This window comes from Arachis stenosperma, chromosome 4 (assembly GCF_014773155.1).
Source record: "Arachis stenosperma cultivar V10309 chromosome 4, arast.V10309.gnm1.PFL2, whole genome shotgun sequence".
NCBI classification, from domain to species: Eukaryota; Viridiplantae; Streptophyta; class Magnoliopsida; order Fabales; family Fabaceae; genus Arachis; species Arachis stenosperma.
In genome coordinates this window covers 66,928,039-66,951,038 of record NC_080380.1, presented here as the reverse complement: position 1 = coordinate 66,951,038, position 23,000 = coordinate 66,928,039, and the positions used below count along the sequence as shown (strand labels likewise).

The 23,000-nt window shown below is 36.6% G+C and overlaps 1 protein-coding gene across 5 annotated transcripts; it reads left to right on the top strand.

Moving 5' to 3' along the window:
• The first annotated feature begins 6,725 nt into the window (after nt 1-6,725).
• Nucleotides 6,726-15,506, top strand: LOC130974059 (uncharacterized). Of its 5 annotated transcripts, XM_057898804.1 has the most exons (10): nt 6,726-6,936; nt 7,356-8,223; nt 8,305-10,562; nt 10,639-10,725; nt 11,549-11,701; nt 12,249-12,412; nt 12,500-12,647; nt 13,454-13,576; nt 13,670-13,757; nt 14,686-15,505. In XM_057898804.1, the coding sequence occupies exons 2-10, from the start codon at nt 7,773-7,775 to the stop codon at nt 14,859-14,861; spliced, it is 3,648 nt and encodes a 1,215-aa protein (XP_057754787.1). In that variant the 5' UTR covers nt 6,726-6,936; nt 7,356-7,772; the 3' UTR covers nt 14,862-15,505. The 5 variants fall into 5 exon arrangements, with proteins under 5 accessions (XP_057754787.1, XP_057754785.1, XP_057754788.1 ...); XM_057898802.1 differs by having other exon boundaries at nt 7,356-10,562; nt 14,686-15,504; XM_057898803.1 differs by having other exon boundaries at nt 6,751-6,936; nt 7,792-10,562.
• Nucleotides 15,507-23,000: the final 7,494 nt, after the last annotated feature.

Genomic DNA, 23,000 nt, shown 5'->3' with positions numbered 1-23,000 from the left:
CTTGGAAAGTGATGATCCTTCCTCTCAAGGACGCACAGAACAGAGTAGTGTAAACCAGCCGTCAGAGAGCATGTAATTTCTCTTTCAAATAATCGTTACTTTTGTTCTTCTATTACCTTCTACTTCTAATTCTGTATATATTTTTTTTAGAAAAAAAAAGTCCTTTATTATTTTATTCAAGAAAAAAAAAGCAGGAAAAAAAAGCAAAAACTGCAAGTATGTAAGTTCTCAAAAAATAAAGCCTGTCTTCTTTTTGAATTGTTCGGGTGTATTTTTTGACTTTCTTTGGGTGTATTTTAGGTTGAGTCCGGTTCAACAGTCAGCCAGTGAGTCGGCTGATTCGAATATGATGGTTGTGAGGGAACAGACAACGTCGGATGCGCTTGTAATGTGAGTTTTTCAAGAATATTTCAACCTTATTACCTTATTATTTCCAAAGGCGTTGTTAACCTTTCATTTTTCTTCTTGTTTAGAGTCCCGATTCAAGTTTTTGTGCCGGCGTCCCAAACAACCACTGTGCCGGAACTTCAAGAAACACCTGAGTCAGATTTTGAACCAACCCCTCTGCTACAGATTGAAGGAACTACAGAAACGTAAGAAATAGTATAAGGTGAATATTTGTTTAGAGTTTGGGTGTATATTGGGTTACAGTTCGGGTGTATATTTGGTAACAGTTTGGGTGTATATTGTTCCCTGAGTAGTTTTTTTTACGCCATGATTAATTTTGTGTAACTGTGCAGCACTCCTGATCCCCCCCAACAACTTCAAGAAACCACACCCATGCTTCCCCCAGCTCCATCTAAAATGTAAGTTCATCAGACTAAAATCAATCTTTGCTTATGATCCGTATATTCTTACTCTTATAATACGTTATACATGATGACGCAGTCATCCAGCCGCAGAAGACGTTGCTGCCTTGATGATGATGGCACGGACAGCATCCTATGTTCCTAAAACAGATCCAGTGCCATCATTCAGCCTTGGCTTGACTGATTCAAGCCAAGAGGGAGCATCAACGCAAGAGACAGAAAGGGCAAAATCTCCAATAACTGCAAATTTGCTAGAACAATTAGACGATTTGGTACAAAAAATAGCAAGAAATGCAGCGAAAGAAGAAAGTAAAAGTCCACAAATTCAAAGGTAGACTGGGGGAGAAAGTTCTAGGAGGTTTGAAACTCCTGCGGGGATAAATGAGAATACGGATGATATGAAACAGAAGTGCTACATCTGGGGGACGCGAGTGAAGACATACGCAGATGGCAGAACTAACGAGTATGAAAACATGTGCACTTTGATGGCCCAAGATAAATACATTTTGACAAAAATGCACATTGCATCACTCCAGCCAGCAACTTATATAGAAGCTGAGGTAATATTAGAATAACACTAATGTTTTTACACCAAAGTTTACTGCAATGTTTATTAATATAAATTGATTTCGACATATATTTCTAGATTGTATCTGCCATGTGCCTCATCCTCAACCAGACAAATGATAAAAGGTTTCAAGAACAAGTATACTGTCTCTCCCCCGATATTGTGGTAAGTGTTACTTCTACACATTTTGGGTATATTTTCTGTATTCATTTGGGTGTATTTTTTAAGTTCACTTGGGTGTAAATTGTGTATTCATTTGGGTGTATTTATAGTATTCACTTGGGTGTATTTTCAGTATTATATTTGTTGTCTCACAATTGTTGCAGAACACGGCCATTTCGAAGCACCCAAACGGGGAATTCATATCACCTAGAACCAATAAAGAATTTAGGGTGGAAGATTACCCAAGTTTTATTCCCTTCATAGATGCAAAAAAATTAACTTCGCATCCATATGTAAGTTTTCATTAGTAAAATTTGTTAGAACCGTTCTTTAATTATATGCCAAATAAAATAACACACTGTTGAAATATGGCAATCCTTCAGATTTTTGCACCTGTTTGCCACACTGAGCATTGGTGGTTATGGGCGATTGATACAAGAAAGTGGAGATTTCATATACTTGACCCGCTACACAAGAAAGCTCCAAGCGATCAGAGAAAGCAGCTTAATAAATTCACTGTAAGTTGGCTCTGTGTTCTCCTTTGGGTGTATTTTGTTTAACCATTTAGGTGTATTTTGTTGATCAAGTTGGGTGTATATTGTTTATTCAGTTGGTTGTATCTTGTGCATTCATTTGGTTGTATTTCATTCGGGTGTATTACTGATTTGTTTTGGTATTTAAGGGATATGTAATTTCAAGAATGAGAGCATATGTTGGCAGGGAACCTCTGAAGAAAGGCGAGAAGGAGAAGGAAATTAAAGCATCATACGTCAAAATATCAGGCCAAAAATCAACGTATAAATTTGTGACTCTGAACATTAAACTTTCCTAAATGAGATTTGTAATTTATTTTCTTCATTTTCAGATATGACTGTGCTATCTACGTTATGAAGTGGCTTGAGTTAATTGAGCCGGAAAACATTAAAAAGGGGAAGTATGAATGGGATAATTGGAAACAGGTAACTGTCTTTAGAACTATATAACTCTGTATTACTTTAATGAATTAATATTGCTGTTTAAACAGAATATACTTTTTAATTATAGGACGAGGTGGACCACTATAGAGTGGAGTATGCTTCGCGGATACTATTCAGTGAAATGAGTAAAGAGAGAGATGAAGCAATTAGAGCGAGTAATGCAATAAGATTGTCGAAGCCATCCTCCATATTATTGAGTCCGTTTTGTCAGATAAATTCTACTGATATAGAAAATGAGTAATCCAACTGCTAGCTAGTTTGTAAATTGAACAAATGCTGTAAAAAATTGCCATTTATAAACAACTTCTATTCAATGAATTTTTTTTCCATAGTTAAACTATATGTGCTGTTAAACTCTCTGTGCTGTATTCAAAAGCTGTATTACAGGTGGTTAAATATGAAGGAAAACATCAAGGCAGATCTAAAGACAGATTATAAATTTTACACCCAACGGGGGTATTAATATACACCCAAGATTACTTAAAATATACACCCAAACTGTATGTGCTGTTAAACTGTCTGTGCTGTATTCAAAATGTATGAATTACAGGTACCAAAATATGAAGAAAAACATCAAATCAAATATACACTCATAACCTGCAATTTTTTAAACCCAAATAAAGTTGAATATACACCCTGAAATCTATCCCCCCATGATGCTTTGAGACTAAAACCCTGAACCCTAAACACTTAAAATGTAAAATGTGAATTCACAAAAATACACCCAAGAGAAACAGTGCTTTTACACCCATATTCTGTAAAACTATACACCCAAAGAGTTATCCACTGCTGCTGGTACCGTAAACTGATAATTCATAACATGTCCTTGATATTGGCTGTTATTTGAATGCACCACTGATACAGCATCAAACAGGTTTATCTGAATATAACACTCACATATTAGCTAAACTATTAACGAGAAAAATAAACTCAATCACCACAAATTTAAAGAACATTACTTTTACCTCGCTTAAAACTTTCGTTTTCTTCTTCTTTGTGGCATTTGCAATCTGTTTGTCCAACTTTGAACCTAGCCTATTTTTTGGACGTCCTCTTGTTCGGATCCTTGGCGGGCTTTGAAGCTCGTTAACGGATTCCAAGTTGGCGTCTTCGTGGGATAAAGAAGATGTCACCTTCCTTTTGGCTTTTAATGATTCCATCTCAGCCATGACATTATCGTACACACGGTGCAGAAATGCAGTCAGCTCCTCCGATTCGGATGCAAATTCGCAAATATTTTGCGAACAAAAAACCAATTGGTCAAACCTCTTGCTTCTTGGCTCCATCAGTGGCTCGTCGTGGCTGCTCTTGATGTGTGTGTGTTGCCTCTTTACCTTCTTGCTCCATCGTTCCAGTATATATCTAGGTGACACTTGGCTTACTTGTTTAAAGCTTAACACGCTTAGTGCGTGACGACACAGTATCCCTCTGGACTCGAATAATAAGCATTGACATTTTACCTCGGCTGCAACTGAGTCGTAAGTAACCACAAACTTGTTGAATATTGAGCTGGAAACTTGTTCTCCGACTTCGTATACTGAATAGCTTAGAGCGGAATTCGTTAATCTGGTGATGCAATTCGCCTTTCCTCTGAATTGCGCTTGGACTTCCCTAAACTTTTGATGAGTGTACACATCTTGAAACTGAGCTTCAATGGAGGATTTGGTTGCACACGGTATGACCGTATGAAAATCTGCAGCATCTGATTCTCTCTCTGCTTGCTCCCTGCTTCCAAGGCAATTATCGTATTGTTTGATGAACTGCATAAGCGAGCTGTTCCGGGTGATAAACTTGTTAAAAAATGAATGCATGCTCTCGCTCCTTTGTGTGCTTCTCATCCCTGCCCAGAAGTGGTGATCCAGATAGATAGGAACCCATATATGACGGTCTTCATACAAATCTGCATAATACACCCAAACATAGACTATAAATACACCCGAAAAAACATGCAATTTACACCTCTGCTGCAGATTTTAAACAAACATTACCTGAAAGCCACTTGTTGTCCAGAAGACCAAAATTCAGCAGAAAAATCATTCCAATTCCTATCGAATGAGTCTTTGCTATGAGAGTTAAAAACAATTTGGCTCATTTCTCGTTCAATATCTGCATGTCCCTTGTACCCATTTAATTTGCTTGGAATCTTCTTCATGATGTGCCAAATACACCAACGGTGAATTGTTGTTGGTATACAGGCCTCTAAGCCCTTTTCATTGATGTGCATTGATCGGTGAGAAACCCTTTCGGAGCGTTTCCTCCCATGCAACGAAGCCAACATTGAAATAACCATTTGAATGATTCAATTTCTTCGTTTTTCATCAAAGAGCATTCGAGAAGTGTTGACTGACCGTGGTGATTCACCCCGACAAAAGAACCACAGACCAAATTATACCTGAAAACAAATTACCATAGTGTAGAATGCAAAATCATTAGGTACACCCAAACATATGCTTCGTATACACCCAAAAAACAGCCAATATACACCTCTGCTGCGGATTTATAAAAATATATTAATTTAGCATCATAAACATGAGCAGTTTGTTACCTGTTTGTATTGTAGGTGGTGTCAAATGAAATGACGTCTCCGAAATACTCAAAGGCAGCTCTACTTCTGCATCGGCCCAAAAAGCCAACTTAATTGATTGATCCTCCTCGAGTTCAAGCTCAAAAAAGAAATTCTGATTCTTCTATTTCATTCTTAACAAATATTTCCCGAATTCCTTTGCATCTTCTTGTTCGGAAACATTCCGCACTTCCCTGCTAATGTAATTCCTCACGTCCTTTTCGATAAAATTTAACTCGCAATGACCACCAGCAGCCGCAACAAATGATTGGTAGGTTTTGCTTGGTCTGATACCGGCCTCCTCGTTATTCTCTATTATACGACGAATGGACATGCTTAGTTCCATGTGCTGTTTGAGCATCTCTGCTTTACTTGGATAGCAGGGGTGTGAATGATCCAGCACAACCTTTGAAATGATCCAAGCACCGACATCCTTCAATATGTGTATATAAATTCTTGCAGGACAGTTTAAACCGGCTGTCGGATTCATCTTCTCGGTCGGAGATATTTTAGATTTCCATTTTTCCTCTCTGCTACATGTAATCAATTGATTTTTAATCTCGTTTCCCTTCCTATTTGTGCTCCGAACTCTTGTAGAAAAACCTGCAACCTTGGCGTAGTTCCTGTAAAATTTTCCAGCATCTTCAAGGGTGGTAAAGGTCATTCCAACCTTCGGAATAAACTGGTCATCAACAACAGAGAGAGCCTGCAGAATACACCATGTCAAAAACTATAAATGCACCCAACTATTGCAAATATAATACACCCGAACTGCACCAACTCAACTAAAATGACAATAAAAGCCATAAGTTGTAAACACACATGCTGCAGAATACACCGTCACAAAAAACTAAAAACACACCCAATCATGCCTGATATAATACACCCGAACGACAACAACTCAGCTAAAATAACAGAAAAAGCCATAAATGTAAATACACCCACACTACCGAAACAAATACACCCAAAAAAAGCTCTGATCTACACCCGAGCGTCTGCTATAAATTCCAGATAATCAATCAAAACTAATACATTACATTCAATCCACAGATTTATGTTGACGCGTTAGTCTCACAGTCAATGTTCACGAATTATTCAGCTACACAATGCTATACAAATTACTACAACAAAATTCAGAGTAAACGTATGTAAATCAAACCTCAGGAACTTCGTTAGATTCAAATTCATAATCCACTTCGCCCTGATTCAGCTGAGAATCTGACGTTGAATAAACCATTATCTTCAAAACGAATCCAAACTATGATTTCAGTAAACAAAAATCGATAGAAAACAAAGCTGGAGTTAAAAGAGAGAAAAACGAGAAGAAGAAGAACGAGAAGAAGAAGAAGAACGAGGAGAATAACGAAGAACGAAACAAATCTAGAAATAAGGAGAGAAGAACGAGAAGAAGAAGAACCAGAAGAAGAAGAACGAGAAGAAGAACGAAGAAAGGAAACAAATTTTTTAAATTTGGTAGTTATATAGCGCGTGTATTAGACGTAGGGTTGCAGTGCGTTTTAAGAGTTTATTGGTTAATGAACTTGTATAGCATACAAGCTTTTCTGAATTAATAAATTCTTGCCTTTTAATATTTTTCAATTAAATATTCTAATTTTATGGCACGGCTTATCAAGCTTCCAAAAAATTTAAAACTAAAAGGAATGTGTCCAGGTAGGAGCATTGGAAGCAACAAGAATATTGCACAGAGAGAGAGAGAGAGCGCGCGCGCGCTTGTTCGTGTTGTGTGAGATCCAACTTTGCTTTTCCATGGCTAAGGCCTTCGTGTGTTATTTTGCTACTTCAATCTCGCCAATTCGCCAATGTTGCAATCCGAAGCTCCAGATTGATCCTTGATGGGTAAGCTACGTTAACCCTTTTCCTTTTCGTCAACCTTAAACTTAACTCAATTTATATCAATTGACCCAACTCCAGTGTCTGGATTTCACATATCCGTATTGCAATTGCGTGAACAACTTGAAAATTCTTGCTTTCAGTCTTAAGTACGTTTTCTTGATATGACAAGGGCGACAAACTTTTTTTATTATGGGAACTCTGTATTTTGATCGATACCGATGTTAAATTTTTCGCATGAACAGCTTGAAAATGCTTACTGTTTCCTTGGTTACCATCTTTTGAAATCTGGAGAATTTCGGATTTTGAGTGATTGACGATATCTGTGTTGAATTCATGTATGAACAGCTTGGGAATATTTATTGCTTAGTTTCACTCTGGAATATTTTGGTTGATAACTCTTACATTTAATTCTTCATACACAGCCTGAAATGCTGATGGAAGTGTTGCGGAAGTCAGTTCACTTCAATTATTAGTTATCACAAGTTTCGTATCATATTGGCGGTTTTGTGACTCTCAACTCTGTTGTAAATGCCATAAATCAGTCATAGTTACAATTTGCACTTGTAAATATTTCCAGGGTTAGTTTCTTTGTGCATATGTGTATGTGAAGTAGGATAGCTAGATAAAGTTGGAATTAGTTTTATGTTTTGTTCTGGTGTCTAGATTGATTCTGAGTTTGACTGCTGGTGGTCCCACTTCTCTTGAGAATTTGGGTGTCATCAGGTATGGAAATTTTGGAGATGAATTGGTGTATCAGTGAATCGGTCACACTTCTTGCGTTATTACTATACCAGTATTTTGTAAAAAGATTTAGTAGCTTGAGCAGCTGAACTTTTGATATGGCACAAAATAAGACAGGTAACAAATTAGGTGCCAACACTGCAAAGGACCTTGGTGTGCTTCCTCAACACATCCAGCCTGAGTTAGGTTGTGGTTCAGATACAGGACAGATTGTGTATAATAATATTGTTCTAGCCACTGGAAGAGGATTTTCAGAGAATATCAGTCATGATGGAGTTTCTGCAGGAAGAGTTCCTCATTCACCTGATATATCTCGAAGTTCTGAGCATAGATTTATGTTGAATAGGGAGAATGGCCATGTGAGATATGAAGAACTTAGTAATATTTTAGGCTTGAGGAGAATGGACTCTGAGAATGCTGCTGAGATGGATGAAATTCCCTCTCTAAACAAGCAGGATCAGGAGATGAAAAATGGGGTTCCTGGAGTCAGTTTAAGAAAAACGGTACCTGGAGATCGTGATACGAGGAACAGAGTTCAATCATCGACTGGTGATCATCCTGGTGCCAGACCAGTTGTATCACCCCTTCTCAGATGTGAGTCTTCTCATTCTAATGGATTTTCTGTTTCAGGAACTTTGGATGATTCTTTGCCATGGAAAATGAAGCTTCTATGCAGCTCTGGTGGAAAAATATTACCCAGGCCTAGTGACGGGAAACTCAGATATGTAGGGGGAGAGACCCGCATAATATCTACAAGAAAGGATTTATCATGGGAAGAGCTTGTAAAGAAGACCTCGAGTATTTGTAGGCAACCTCACACAATCAAATACCAGCTTCCTGGGGAGGATCTGGATGCTCTAATATCTGTTTCCTCGGAGGAGGATCTTCAAAATATGACAGAGGAATACCATGGGTTTGAAAGGCGTGAAGGTTCTCAAAGACTTAGAATTTTTTTGGTTCCTTTGACTGAATCTGAAGAGACGCCGTTAACTGAAGTGAGCATGATTCAGCAAAGTGATCCTGACTACCAATATGTTGTTGCCGTGAATGGCATAGCAGATCCCAGTCCAAGGAACAACAATGGTGGGATGAGTTTGACCAATGAAGCAAGTCAGTTCGCTCCAGTTTTTCAGAAAATTTCTCCAAATCCCTCTTCTGCCTTTGAGAACAAGGGTGCTGCTAATTCTTTAAATGGAGATGGGGTTCTGAACAAATCAGTTTCTCCTATTCGTATACAGGTATCAGGTTCTAGTGCAGGTTATGTTCCATTTCTTGGTAATGAACGGTTTCAGGGAAGTACCGAGAGCAATGTGTCATTTGTTACTGCTCTGCTACCCCCTGAGAACTCTGGCACCGTCATTGCTGATTGGCAATACCCTCAGCATGCAGCTGCTGGTCAGTCCAAGATACTCAATGGACAGCATTTCGGCAACTACAATCTTGGCAAGGGATTTGTGACTCATGGTTGCGAGGATAAATTATTTGGTGAAAGGCTGTTTCAAAGGGAAAAGGGAAACTACCTTGGAAATCCTCTTTCATGCTTGGAAGATCCAATTTGTCAACAAGCTGAATCTGATGGAATTTCTGGTTCCCCCTATGGGCTGCCACATGCTTTTTCTGATTCACAATTGCATGAGAGTGCTGTTAGGTCTGGTTACTGCTTACAAGAAAGAATTGGCCAATCTTTTTCCTTGAACCTTGAAAATACTCAATTATCTTCAATCCTTCTTTCTAATATCTCACAAGGGAATCCTTTGGAGCTTCAACGTGATCCTATTCTCCACCATACCCAACTACAAAGTAAGATACCAAAAGGTGACTCCGCCGAGCTGTCCAAAAGGCAAGAAATGACATCGTCTTCTCCATATTCAGATTCATTAGGAATGAACTTTGATGTTTATAATGGTAGCATTTCAACTGAAAATAGGTACCCTAAAGCACAGTCCAGATTAACTGACTATAGCTTTGTAGCAAATGATATTCAAGATAACTCTGTTAAATTAGAAAAGATGAAGATAATTGAAGAGTTTAATTGCTTTCCGAGTAATAATGGAAATGTTTATGTTGAGAAACCAGCCATCATTGACATGGGAAACATGAGTGAATTGCATCTTTTGGACTCCTTCCTTCCTAGTAACTCAAATTCTCAGGTTAATGTGCAAAAGAATTGGGAGGTTACATCTGAGGATAGAATTCCTGCATCATTGGGTATGGCGGAACTTTCTCCAAATAATATCGTGGACAAGATCCCATCTGATCTTCTTGATATGAGCCAAAGGACTGATGATAGCAAGAAATGTGCATTAGCTGAAGGTTTGAACGGGAAACAAGATATTGACTTTTCATTGACCAGGATATTAGATTTAAATGCCCCATTAAAAGACGAAGAAAGCTCTTCTGGCAAAAGTAATCTGGGCAATAATTTCTTTGAGCTATCCATTAACCCAGACTCTCTTAAATGTGCACCAATTCAGCTTTCTGAGAACCAACTGGCTTCAGGATTTCATGAAAATTCAACACTAAGCGCTGCTAGATTGCACCCTGCTTCACCTCCTGTTGGTTATGGTCCAAAGTTCAACTTGCCAATGAATGTGAATACTGCAGGCGAGAATAGTTCTTTTAGAAAGGCACCTTCTTTCTTTGATGACTCGGTGAGCAGTACAGATCAAATCATTGATCTGTCAGATCCGTCAAAGAATATACAATGGTGTCACGAGGCAAGCCGGGTACAGCCATTTGTAGTAGTAGACAATGTGATTAGTGTTTCTCCTCCAAATGTTGAGTCTTCATTGGTACTGAGCCCAAATTCTGTGGATGATAGAGGAAGTGATGTTGGATCCCTTGCTCATACAGAAGCAGAAAGCATCCTCCCAGAGTCTGAACTGGAGGTAGGATATACTGAACTCACATTAGAGTCTATGTTAATTTCTTTACAATTTCTCAATCTCTTATTCTCACTGATAGGATTTTAAAGACAATCAAACAGACAAGCATGACTTCCTTTCTGATGCAATGATAGCAGAAATGGAAGCCAGCATATATGGTTTGCAGGTTGACCCTCACTTATTTGTTAACTCTCTTGGTTTACATTTTTCATGATTCAAAAACTTTTAATTTGGACATTACCATTCATTTCTTATTCAGCATCCTTTAAAAGACTGAATGTTTTAGTTTCTGATTTAAACTCATTCTTGTCAAGTATGAAAAGATTTTTTTCGTCATAATTTGTTGATGAAATGCTATGTTATAAATGTGGCAATTTAGAATTTCTTATCCCTTAATTGATTTGATAAGTGGCAACATGAAATAATTTTGGATACTCATGAATTGGTTGCATTGGGAAGACCTGATCAATTATTTAAGGCTTCCAGTTTTGCTGGCAGTGAGGTTGGGGTAAGGTTTTAATCTAGGTCATGCAGCAAAATAAAAGGTACTAGAATGGTGTGGTAGAAAGATTTCATGGTCTTCTTTATGAATTAAAGTGCATCATTATTTCTTTCTTTTTTTATTTTTTGTTACATCGTGTTCCATATTTCTAACATTTACAAGTTCTGTAGTTATTTCATGGTCATTTTAACCAGTTTGTGGCTGTATTTCTCTATATTCTATTGAACTATATGCTTTGCCAGTCAGTGCCATAATGATTAGAAGATAATTAAATGCACAGTTAGTGCAACTGTCTCTATCTGTTATTATTAAATTATAAATCAAAACGCCATTGTTACTTATTTGATTAAAGGGTTGTTACTTATTTGATTAAAGTGCACTCTACTGCTAAATTGCCCTGAAGGAAGCTTATTGCATTTGCTTGGCCATTTTCTTCATATTATATTTACGTTCTTTTCTGCATTTGATCATATATTATTTCATTCAGATAATAAGGAATGCTGATCTCGAAGACCTTTCGGAGTTAGGATCTGGTACTTATGGAACTGTTTATCATGGAAAATGGCGGGGAACAGATGTTGCTATAAAGAGAATTAAAAAGAGCTGCTTTGCAGGGAGATCTTCTGAGCAAGAACGGTTGGTGAGTCATTAGGGCAGTTTTGTTCTCAACAAGTTGTAGTTTATTAATAACATACATCTCTTGCATCTTGTTATACAACCACGGGTTTAACCTTTCCTCATGTAAATAAGTAGAAGGATGAAACTAAGTTGAATTAATATTTCTTCACATCTTGCATCCTGGCTTGTTCCGTCTCCCATCTATCTATGTCTATCGCTGATCCTTTTTAAAGCAAAGATAGTAAAGCTAGGATTACTCCTAATGGGTAATTAGGGGAGGGGGAATGAGAGTTGAATACGTAATCCCAAACTCAAATGAGACATAGGAAAGGCTAACTTGTAAGCTATGTGCTCAACCGTGCCTATCCCCAAATTTTGATAAATTTAAACCTAAGGTTTTACATTTTGGCCGTAAGAAAAGGAGATGTCTTATGTACTACTGCTATGTGCTCAACCATGCCTATCCCCAAATTTCGATCAATTAAAACATAAGAAAACTATTGGCAGATTATAAAATTATGAAAATATTCTATGTATATGAACCTGGCTATGTTTTTTCACTTGATTAGGCAAAAGACTTCTGGAGAGAGGCACAAATCCTCTCAAATCTTCACCATCCAAATGTGGTGGCATTTTATGGAATAGTACCAGATGGGGTTGGCGGAACCTTAGCAACAGTAACAGAGTTCATGGTTAATGGTTCTCTTAGGCATGTCCTCATCAAGAAAGAAAGGTAGTCTTGGTCCATTTCTGTTAATACCAAATTTATTAACTCGTGTATGCATATAGTGAATCTCCTACTCTCCTACTTTTTATGCAGATTACTAGATCGTCATAGAAAGCTGATAATTGCCATGGATGCAGCTTTTGGTATGGAATATTTGCACTCGAAAAACATTGTCCATTTTGATTTGAAATGTGACAACTTGCTTGTGAATCTAAGGGATCCACAGCGACCCGTATGCAAAGTAAGAATGGACTAGCACTTATCTTTCGAATTATCAATTTTTGTCCAATTAATATTTTACTCTTTAATTTATCCACTTACAAATTTCATTGTTTTTTAAATCCTAGAATCCTTTCTCTTCCGTTTCCTTATCTCAATAAAAACACTATCGACTTATATTATAGCCTCTGGCCCATTCTAAATCATGAAGCCATGATTCCAGTTAATTTCTTTTGAATGCCTGTAGTTTTTATCATTTGGCCAATTCTCAAACTAAAATAGTTGTACTAGGAGTGTGTTAGATTTGAAATAATTCTATTTAATTGCCTTCGTTAATATTCTTCTAGTATTTTGGAGATGCTAAGCTCAACTCAGTTCTACACTTGATGCAGATTAATGAAGTATTCTCAGTTCTCAAGAATTTTTTTTTTTCTAGTATTCTTTTTTTCTTTCGCAACATATTTATTATTTTTGTTGAAATATGCCGAGGAATAAACTGTCATTTGTACCCACAAATGTTCAAAACGCTAGCAAATCTAACGAGAAAACAAAACTGATATTGTACTCATGAAAAATGGGTTCCAATAGACAAAACTATCCAAACACTTAAAAAACTACCAGAATTCCCAAACTATCCCTCCTAACGTAAACACAACTCTAACTCTACCCCATTCCCAATCCCCAACCCTTCATCACTTCATCCCACTATTCTATGCTAAGATATATTGTTCTACACAAGAGTAATATATTATTTTACTCTTTTGTCTAGTTCCTTACTTTATTATTTCCACTGAGTAACCATGAATCTAAACAATTTTTCTTTCCCAGGTTGGAGATTTTGGATTATCAAGGATCAAACGAAATACCCTTGTGTCTGGGGGTGTACGAGGAACCCTTCCATGGATGGCACCAGAGCTGTTGAATGGCAGCAGTAGCCGGGTTTCTGAGAAGGTAACTAGGACATTTCAAATGAATTTCAGTAATTTATGGGGATCTATGAATCTTTTGTCTGGTATTTAAGTTGTGGAATAATGATTTTGACAGGTTGATGTTTTCTCCTTTGGCATCTCATTGTGGGAGTTATTCACAGGGGAGGAACCATATGCAGACATGCATTGTGGTGCCATTATTGGTAAGAAAATCTCAAAGAAAAATCTCTAATTATGTCTCACTTTTATCTGAGAAATAGTTACAGAAGTGAAACTTGGAATCATAACAAACAAATTGGAATCTAAAATCTTGCGAGTAAAGTATTAGAAAAAATTTCCTGGAAGGAATAAAACATCATAAAGAGAAATGAAACCTTACTCTAAGGAGTAGCATTTTTTCTGCATTTGGTCATAGCTGTGACAGATCTGTGTAAGGGGTATGAGTTTAGAGGCTTGTGCTTCTTTCTTAAGCTATCTAGTGCTTCAATTCTTTTAGATTGTAGCATTAAACATTTGTGATTGATCATTGTAGCTGAGTTGACTCACTGCTCTTAGTTTTATACCAAGAGTTTTGTTTCGATGAAAAGACAAAATAAAACAAACAAGTTGTTCCAAAATGCAAGTAGCATAATTATTCAAGGACAAATCGTTTATCATTTTGTGAATTAGAAATTAAGGATTAATGTTAGCCTGAATTTTGAGCTGTTAAGCACCTAAGGAAAGTCAGAAACCAAACCTTAAAAACTAGTTATTATGGGGAAAGAACCAAATAATAATTCTCCTTAAATACGTAGCCCTCTCCAAGTCGTTCACAACTGGGCTCTAGTACATTGTTAAGAACGTGAGAAAAGTGGGGAACCTCAATGTATAAGCTAGCTGTTGTGGGAAAAGAATCAATCTCTGTAAATATAGTTATCATCAATGTATATTGTATATCATCCCATACTACTCAATTTGGAACGTGCTAAAGTTATATACACAGCATTAGGATATCCTGAAACTCATTCCAGAATTCAGAATAAACACTGTACATTACTTGCCCTTAATGTGTACCAACCTTGAAGAATACCAACAGCTTAATTACTTCAATTACTGACAAGCTTTCCTGATGATGAATATTTGTCCATTTAGGGGGGATTGTAAAGAACACTCTTCGACCACCTATTCCGGAACGCTGTGATCCTGAATGGAGGAAGCTAATGGAAGAGTGCTGGTCAGCTGATCCCAACAGCCGACCATCATTCACGGAGATAACCAGCAGGTTACGATCCATGTCTATAGGACTTCAAGTAAAGGGAACTGGTTAAACACAGCAGGTAAGACCTACCAGTGCTTCATGAGACCAAGACATAAATTTTGCAGTTAATTTCAATTGCCCGGGACCTTCATCTTATACACAACCTTTAAAGAAGCACTCAAGAAGACTACGACTGAGATTGGCGTGCGGGTTATCAGGATAATTTGGCTATTGTATCTTGTTATTTTTTATAGTTGTGATATATTCATTTGTTTATTCTTTTCTGTAAAAGCTTAGGTTGAGAGCATGGTACAGTTGTTTTGATCTACCAATTTTATGCTTGGTGCATGATTGGACATTCTGCCAGAAAAGGGAAAAAAAAGGGTGAATGCTATGGTGCTTAAAAAGTGGTGTCTATTTACTAAAATGGGTTAAAAGTTATTATTTAATTTAAAAGATATAAAAATAAATAATTTTTAAAAAAGCAAAACTTACTAAAAAAGTAAGTTAGGCAAAATTTAGGCAAAAATTCATAGGCACCATAGAATTGCCCAAAAAAGAGTGGCACAAAAGAAAAGCTTCTTTGATGTATATAATATAAACAGACTACAGTGTGTATGATTTTATTAATGTAATTATCCTCTCTAATCCTGCCCCTTATCTTTTTTGGACACAACGTTGTAAATTTTATTTTATATTTATATTTTTAATTTTTTTAAGTTTTAGCCTATAGTGTTAGTGTCCTTTTGCATGCCTTTTACATGGTGAACTTTAATGTTATTTACTGTTTTACTCTTTTACATGAGAGTTTAATTAGAAAATTAGCCAATTTCAGTCAGTTATTTTGAAATTTTATTTTTATCTTCACATTTACATTTTCTCTTACCCTCTCTTCATCCTCTTTTCATCTTGCATCCACTGCAATCTCACTACTTGCTAGCGATGTAAGATCTAGAAAATTATTTACTTAATTTCTTAATTTTAAATTGGATTGAAACAGTGTAAACTATCTGGTTTAATTTAATTGACTGAAAATTTAAAATTCACAATTAAGGAATTCGCTAATATATTTTAAATTTGATAAATTGTTTGAAACGAGAGTTATTTATAAAAAAAAATGAGTTTCTACTGTAGGTAATTGAACATGCTTTGCTTTGCCTAGTTCAGTACAAGCTATGACAAAATAAATAAAGATAAAATGAGTTAAAAAGGTATTTTGAGCAAAAACAAAATAGATATTTCTTAGTTAGGGCCAAAGAGGTGAAATGGAAAACCTTTCTTTAACCCAAAGGACGAAGAAAAAAAGCAAATTCATTATTTACTTTCTCTTTCAAATTCACATTTTGATCAAACTAGAACTCTTACATACCAATATCCAAAGCAAGAACTCGAGAAAACTTTGTTCCTTTCTCATTTTTCATTATATTCAAGTTTAAGGTTTTAAGAACCTAAATCTATGAATTTTGATTCGTGAAGGCATCTTTAGTGTGACTTCTACGAACTTTCTATTGGGTTATGGTACAAGGTCAGAAAAAACCTTTTCTTTCCATTTATCAGAATTTCTAGCAAAACCCTTGGTTGAGTTTGATTGAAAATTTGGTTGTTTGATTTATTAGGGATTGGATTAAGACAAGTTGTGAACCTACAAGGCTAAAGAGATCATCACTTGAATTAGTGATTGGTTTGTTTGATTTGTTATCTCTACAATTTCTCATAATGTATTTTGATGATTAACAAATCTACATATACTTTAATAATCTCATTAACGTATTGTCTGACATTTGCTCATGTGCGATAATGAACTAAAGAACTTTTCCTTAAGTAATAAAAGCAAACTAGGTAATTTCTGAACATGAAAAAGTCAAAATATCAATATATGCAATCTCATAAGCTAAGTTGAGTGAATTCAAAAATTCATAGGTCCCACTTTCACTAGCGAAACCGATGAAAGCAGGAAAATCACTTACCTTAGAAACGTGTCTTAATTTCTAATGTTTGAAAATGAGTGAGCTTAAGAAGTCAAACTTTTTGAGAGGCTTTTACTGTCATCTGCAACGAAGTAATAGAGTCACTTTTTAGCAAAAGGCACTAACACAAGTCAAAATGATTTGATTTTCACCTCTCTTTTAGGAACATGGAGACGAATACAGAAGGAGGGTTTTCAACAAAGAGCTATATTTTCAAGGTTCTATATTTCTACTTTCTTTCTTCTAATTTAGAAGAAATTTCATTTCTTCATGCTGGAATCTAAGCACATTATTGTTTTATACCTTATATATCAGATTATGTCATTGTAAATTGAAACTAATCTATATTCATTTATAACATTTTTGAACGGTGTCAAAGAACCGAAAAAAATTCGTTACTTCAACGGTAGAAGTTAAGAATGTCTTTCTAGGTCGTTCACACCATGAGTCGTTCAAATCTATAGTTTTTTTTTTTTTTTTGTAAGTTTTTCAATACTGATCTATAACATAGGCACTCTAACAGGAAAGTCCATGGAAGTGGTGGACACCATGACAAGGAGGAAGATTAACATTATGTACCTACAAGAAACGAAATGTTTGGTGCAAAGGCTAAGGAGTTGGATACTTCTGGTTTCAAACTTTGGTATACAGGAAAGGTGAAGAATAGGAATGGGGTTGGAATAATTGTGGATAAGCAGTGGAAGAAGGACGTAGTGGATGTCAAGAGGGTGGGAGATCGGATCATCTCTATCAAACTTGTGGTGGAGGCTAGGGAGGTGCTTTCCATGTGATTAGTGCCTATGCACCGCAAGTGGGTTCGGACGAACAACACAAGATAAGGTTTTGGGACGATCTAGAGAGTTTGGTTCAAGGCATACCTTTGGGAGATAAGATTTTCTTAGGAGGAGATTTAAATGGCCATGTTGGGAGAGAAGTGACTGGATATGGGAGTATTTACGGAGGCCATGGTTTCGGGGTGATTAATGCCGAGGGTTAAACTATTTTGGACTTTTCCTCAACCTTTGATCTTCTCATCGCAAATACATGTTTTAAAAAGAGAGACGAACATCTTATAACCTATAAGAGTGGCATGACAAGCTCTCAAATCGACTTCTTCTTGTTGATGAGAGTCGACCGAAAATTTTGCATTAACTGTAAAATTATCCCAGGAGAGAGTTTGACAACACAACATAGGGTGCTCGTCATGGATTTTCGTGTTGAGCAAAAGTTGAGGAAAAGACATCATACGAAAAACCCAAGGACTAGGTGGTGGCGGATGAAAGGTGAGGAACAAAGAAGCTTCCTAAGACGGGTAGGAGAAGAGGCAAAGTGGGATGGGAATGGAAGTGCGTAAGAGATGTGGAGGGAGATGGCAGAAGTTATTAGAAGAACAGCAAAAGAAAGTTTTGGTGAATCTAAAGGAATAGGACCAAGAGACAAGGAGTCCTGGTGGTGGAATGCGAGTATACAAGAAAAGATAAAGATAAAAAGGAATGCTTTAAAGAGTGGTCTTTATGCCGCAATGCAGATAACTGGGAAAAATATAAGGCGGCTAAGAAAGAGACAAAAGTGGCTGTAAGTGAAGCAAAAACAAGAGCATATGAGGGTCTCTACCAGTCGTTGGGCATGAAAGAAGGAGAAAAAGGTATATATAGAATCACAAAGAGCCGGGAAAGAAGAACGAGAGATTTGGATCAGGTTAAGTGCATAAAGGATAAGGATGGAGATGTGTTGGCTCAAGAGGATAAGATTAATGAAAGGTGGAAGAACTACTTCTACGAGTTATTTAATGAGGGACAGAAGACTCTTCCGAGCCTTGGTCGATTATGCACAAGGGAAGAAGATCAAAACTTTGACTACTATCGAAGGATTCGAGACTTCAAGGTAAAAGAGGCTCTAAAGCAGATGAAAAATGGCAGGACAGTAGGACCTGATAATATCCCGATTGAGGTTTGGAAGGGTCTTGGAGAAAAAGGCATCAACTGGTTAACCAAGCTTTTTAATGAGATTTTAAGGTCAAAGAAGATGCCTGATGAGTGGAGAAAGAGCACCTTGGTACCTATCTACAAGAATAAAGGGGATATACAAAGTTGCGAAAACTATAGAGGGATTAAGCTTATGAGTCATACTATGATGTTATGGGAAAGGGTGATAGAACGGAGGTTGAGAAAAGAGACACAAGTAACAGAGAACCAATTTGGATTTATGCCAGGAAGATCTACCACTGAAGCGATATACCTATTAAGAAAGATGATGGAGAGGTATCGTAGTAATAAAAGGGATCTACGTAGGGTGTTTATTGATTTGCAAAAAGCGTATGATAGGGTACCAAGGGAGGTCTTATGGAAGGTTTTAGAAAAGAGAAGAGTAAGGATTACATATATTCGAGCAATTAAAGACATGTATGATGGGGCCACAACTAGTGTGAAGCCTCAAGGTGGTGTGACGGAGGAATTCCCTATTGGTATAGGATTACACCAGGGATCATCCTTAAGTCCATACCTTTTGACATTAGTCTTGGAAGTACTCACAGAGCACATCCAAGAGCCTGTGCCATGGTGCATGCTTTTTGCCGATGATATCGTCCTTATAGGAGAGTCAAGGGAAGACCTAAATAAGAAGTTGGAGTTATGGAGAGAAGCTTTAGAAGTGTATGGTCTGCGCATAAGCCGTAGCAAGACGGAATATATGGAATGTAAGTTCAGTCTGAGAAGGAAAAACTCCAATATAGAGGTGAAGATTGAAGAAAACATCATAGGAAAAGTTAAAAGTTTTAAGTATCTTGGGTGCATCATATAGGATAATAGAGAGATTGAACATGATGTAAATCATAGGATCCAAACAGGTTGGTCAAAATGGCGGAGTGCATCTGGTTTTATATGCGACAAAAAGTTCCTTTAAAACTTAAAAGTAAATTCTATCGCACCGTTATAAGACCGGCTATGCTGTATGGTACGGAGTGTTGGGTGGCTAAAGGGGACCACGAACATAAGCTGAGTGTGGCAAAGATGAAGATGTTGAGATGGATGAGTGGTCATACGCGATTGGATAAAATAAGGAATGAAGATATAAGGGAGAGAATTAGAGTAGCACCCATTGTGGAAAAGATGGTTGAATCGCGTCTCAAGTGGTTTGGACATGTGGGAAGAAGACAGATAGAACATCGAGTCAGGAGGGTGGATGAGATGGAAGATGAACAATGAGCGAAAGGCAGAGGAAGACCTAAGAAGACCATCCATGAGGTGGTCAAACGAGATCCACATGTAAACGGTCTCTCTGTAGACATGATACATGACAGAGCACAATGGCGTCGTTTGATTCATGTAGCTGACCCCACCTAGTGGGACAAGATTTTGTTGTTGTTGTTGTTGTTTTTCAGTACTGATTTTTAGTCTTGAAAATTCTTATTGATAGAATATCTAATGTTCTTAAGTTAGGTTGTGTTCTAAAGTGAGACATACTTGAAAAATTTAGGAGAATATTTAAATTACTTCTTAGGTTGACAAAGCTTGAGACAAGAATATTTAACGGTCTTAGTTTTGATGGATGAATTTGGCAAATACACCAGATCACTTCAAGTAATATCATGGTAAGTAGGTATCGGTCCCACAAAGATTAAAAGATTGAGCAATATAGTGTTTAATTGAAAATCCTAATTAGATTCATGAAACTTTATAAAAGCAATGGCTGCTGGGCACTTGTCCATGACGCTAGAAGCCATGATTTTGTTGTGTTTCTGGGCATGGGCGTAGAGCACTAGCCTTTGTTTTTCTTCAAAGGTCCTAAGCACCATGGTTGGGTGCTTGGCGCTGATGATGAGGCAAAACCGATACGCTCGTAAATTGGCAAGTGCACCAAATCACTTCAAGTAATACCACTGTGAGTGAATATCATTCTCACGAGAATTATTGAATTGAGGCAAGCAACATCTAACTACAAGAAAATAGAATATTTGTAACAAAATTTTGTGTTAAATTTAAAATTGTTACAAAAATTATTTTTTTTATAACAAAAAATAATGATTGTTACAGAAAAACAATATTTTGTAACAACAATACAATTTGTTACAAAATATTTTGATATTTTGTAACAACCTGATTTTTTAATTATAAATTATGTTGGCCTTTGTAATGAACCGGTATATTGTTGCAAAATTTTATAATGTTTTGTAATAAAAAATGAGTTGTTGCAAAAGTTCAAAATATTTTGTAACAAAAAATTAATTTGTCACAAAATTTAATATTGTTTGTAACAAATTATTTGTTTGTCACAAAATACAAAAATTATTTTGTAACTAAAAAAATTATTTTAAAATATTAAAATCTTTAAAGATGAAAAAAATTATTTATATAATTTTTTACTAGATAATTTTACTTTTGTTTAAAAAATCTGATTTTTAAAATATTATTTGATTAATTAATTATTTTTTTATACAAAATTAAACGTTAAATTATAAATGTTAAAAATTAGAGATATTATTTTATATTCCTTTTAAAAAATTAAAATATAATTTTACTAATAATCAGGTTCTAAATACTGACTAAAAATTAATTTTTTAAATTAAAAAAATTTAATTATTAAACTTAAATAAAAATAATTTAAATTTAAAAATAAAAATAGGCGTGCGCCTCTTATAACATCCTTAATTAAAAAAAAAAGTAAATAATGTGTTATTTATAATTTATTATATTTGTTAAAATTTTTATTTAAAAAAAATTATTTTACTAAGAGTAATTAAATTAAATTTTATAATACTTTGAGTTTAAAAATAATTAAAAATCATATGTTAATTTTATAATAATTAGAGTTTAAATTACTTAGAAATTTTATTTAATTTTTGTTATAATTAAAATTAAAATTTTAATAATTAAGAAATAATAAAAAGTTTTTAATTTAATTTAAATAATAAAAAATTTGTTATTCTACCCTTATCTTTTTATAAAAGATGAGTGTTAGGGAGCTAGCAATTTTTGTGTTTTGTAACCATCAATTGACCATCAATAATGTTTTTAATGGTGTGAGATTACATCCAATAGTAGAAAATCACTCACTTTTCTTTTAATCGTTAAGTGCTGGCCACAAAACACAAAAGTTGCTAGTCCATTACACTTTTTCTTTGTAAAATCCCTTAATACTAGAATCCCTAATTATTTGCCCTAATTTCTATCCCCAAACACATGCACACTGAATAAAGGGAGGGAGACGGAGGAGAGTGCAAGAAGAAGGAAAGGCAGGAGAGGACGGCGCCGGCGGGGTTAGGAGCCACCGTCGCCGTTGCTGCTCGCAAGGAAGAGAGGGAGACCGATCAGAAGAGAGAGTGATACTAGGGGAAGAGAAGGAGAGAGACAGAGTGATGCGAGAGGGAGATGAGGGCTCTTCCGCCGCTGTGCTGCTAGGGCTCGTCGCGGTTAGCGTGGCCGTCGCAGTGGGGGAAGCCCAGAAAAAGACGAACGAGGAGCTAAAGGACGCGTTGGTGGGTGTTTCTCTTGCCACCATTGCCACCATCAGTATGGGCCATTTCTCGTCGAACTATACGCTATTGATGGAACCATTCTTTGCCAACGCTGCTGTGGGAGGTCCGACGAGGAAGCTGACCCAGCTTCGTCTCTGCGTCACGTTTTTGCAAGCTTGTCGGGCTCTCTATTGTCAAAAAATGCTGTTGTTGTCGCCGAACGTCACTGCCGGAACCTCTGTCAGCTTGCTCTCCATTGGTTCCACCGTTACCGGAGCTGCTGCTGCTCCATTGTTCTATTTTTTTCATAACTGCAGTGGGTTCCTGATCTAAAATCATTATCATTATTGTTGTGTTATATCCAATGTTTTGAAAACCAGACCGGACCGGCTGGTCTGACCAGTTTAACCGTGAACCGAATGCTTTTACGGTTTGGTTTAACTTATAAAACCGCCAGTTATAAAACCGTTTAGAAACCGGTGAACTGGCCAAGAACCGGTCGATTGGACCGAACTGGGAGCCGGCCGTTCTCCTAAAACGGTGTCGTTTCGCGTTTTGGATAAAAGAAAAAATGGGAAGCCTTCAGACGTTTAGTGCCTCCTCTCAACTCTCACTTTCTCAAGCAGCTCTCTTCCCCCAAAACAAAAACCTTAGCAGACTAGGAGTAGCCTCCACCGCCGCCGCAATGAGGGAGACACTGCCGTCGTCGTTCTTGAGCTCTCCAACTCCTGTTTACTCCAACTCCTCTCAACTTTCACTCACTCAAACGAAGCTCTCTTCTCCTAAAAAG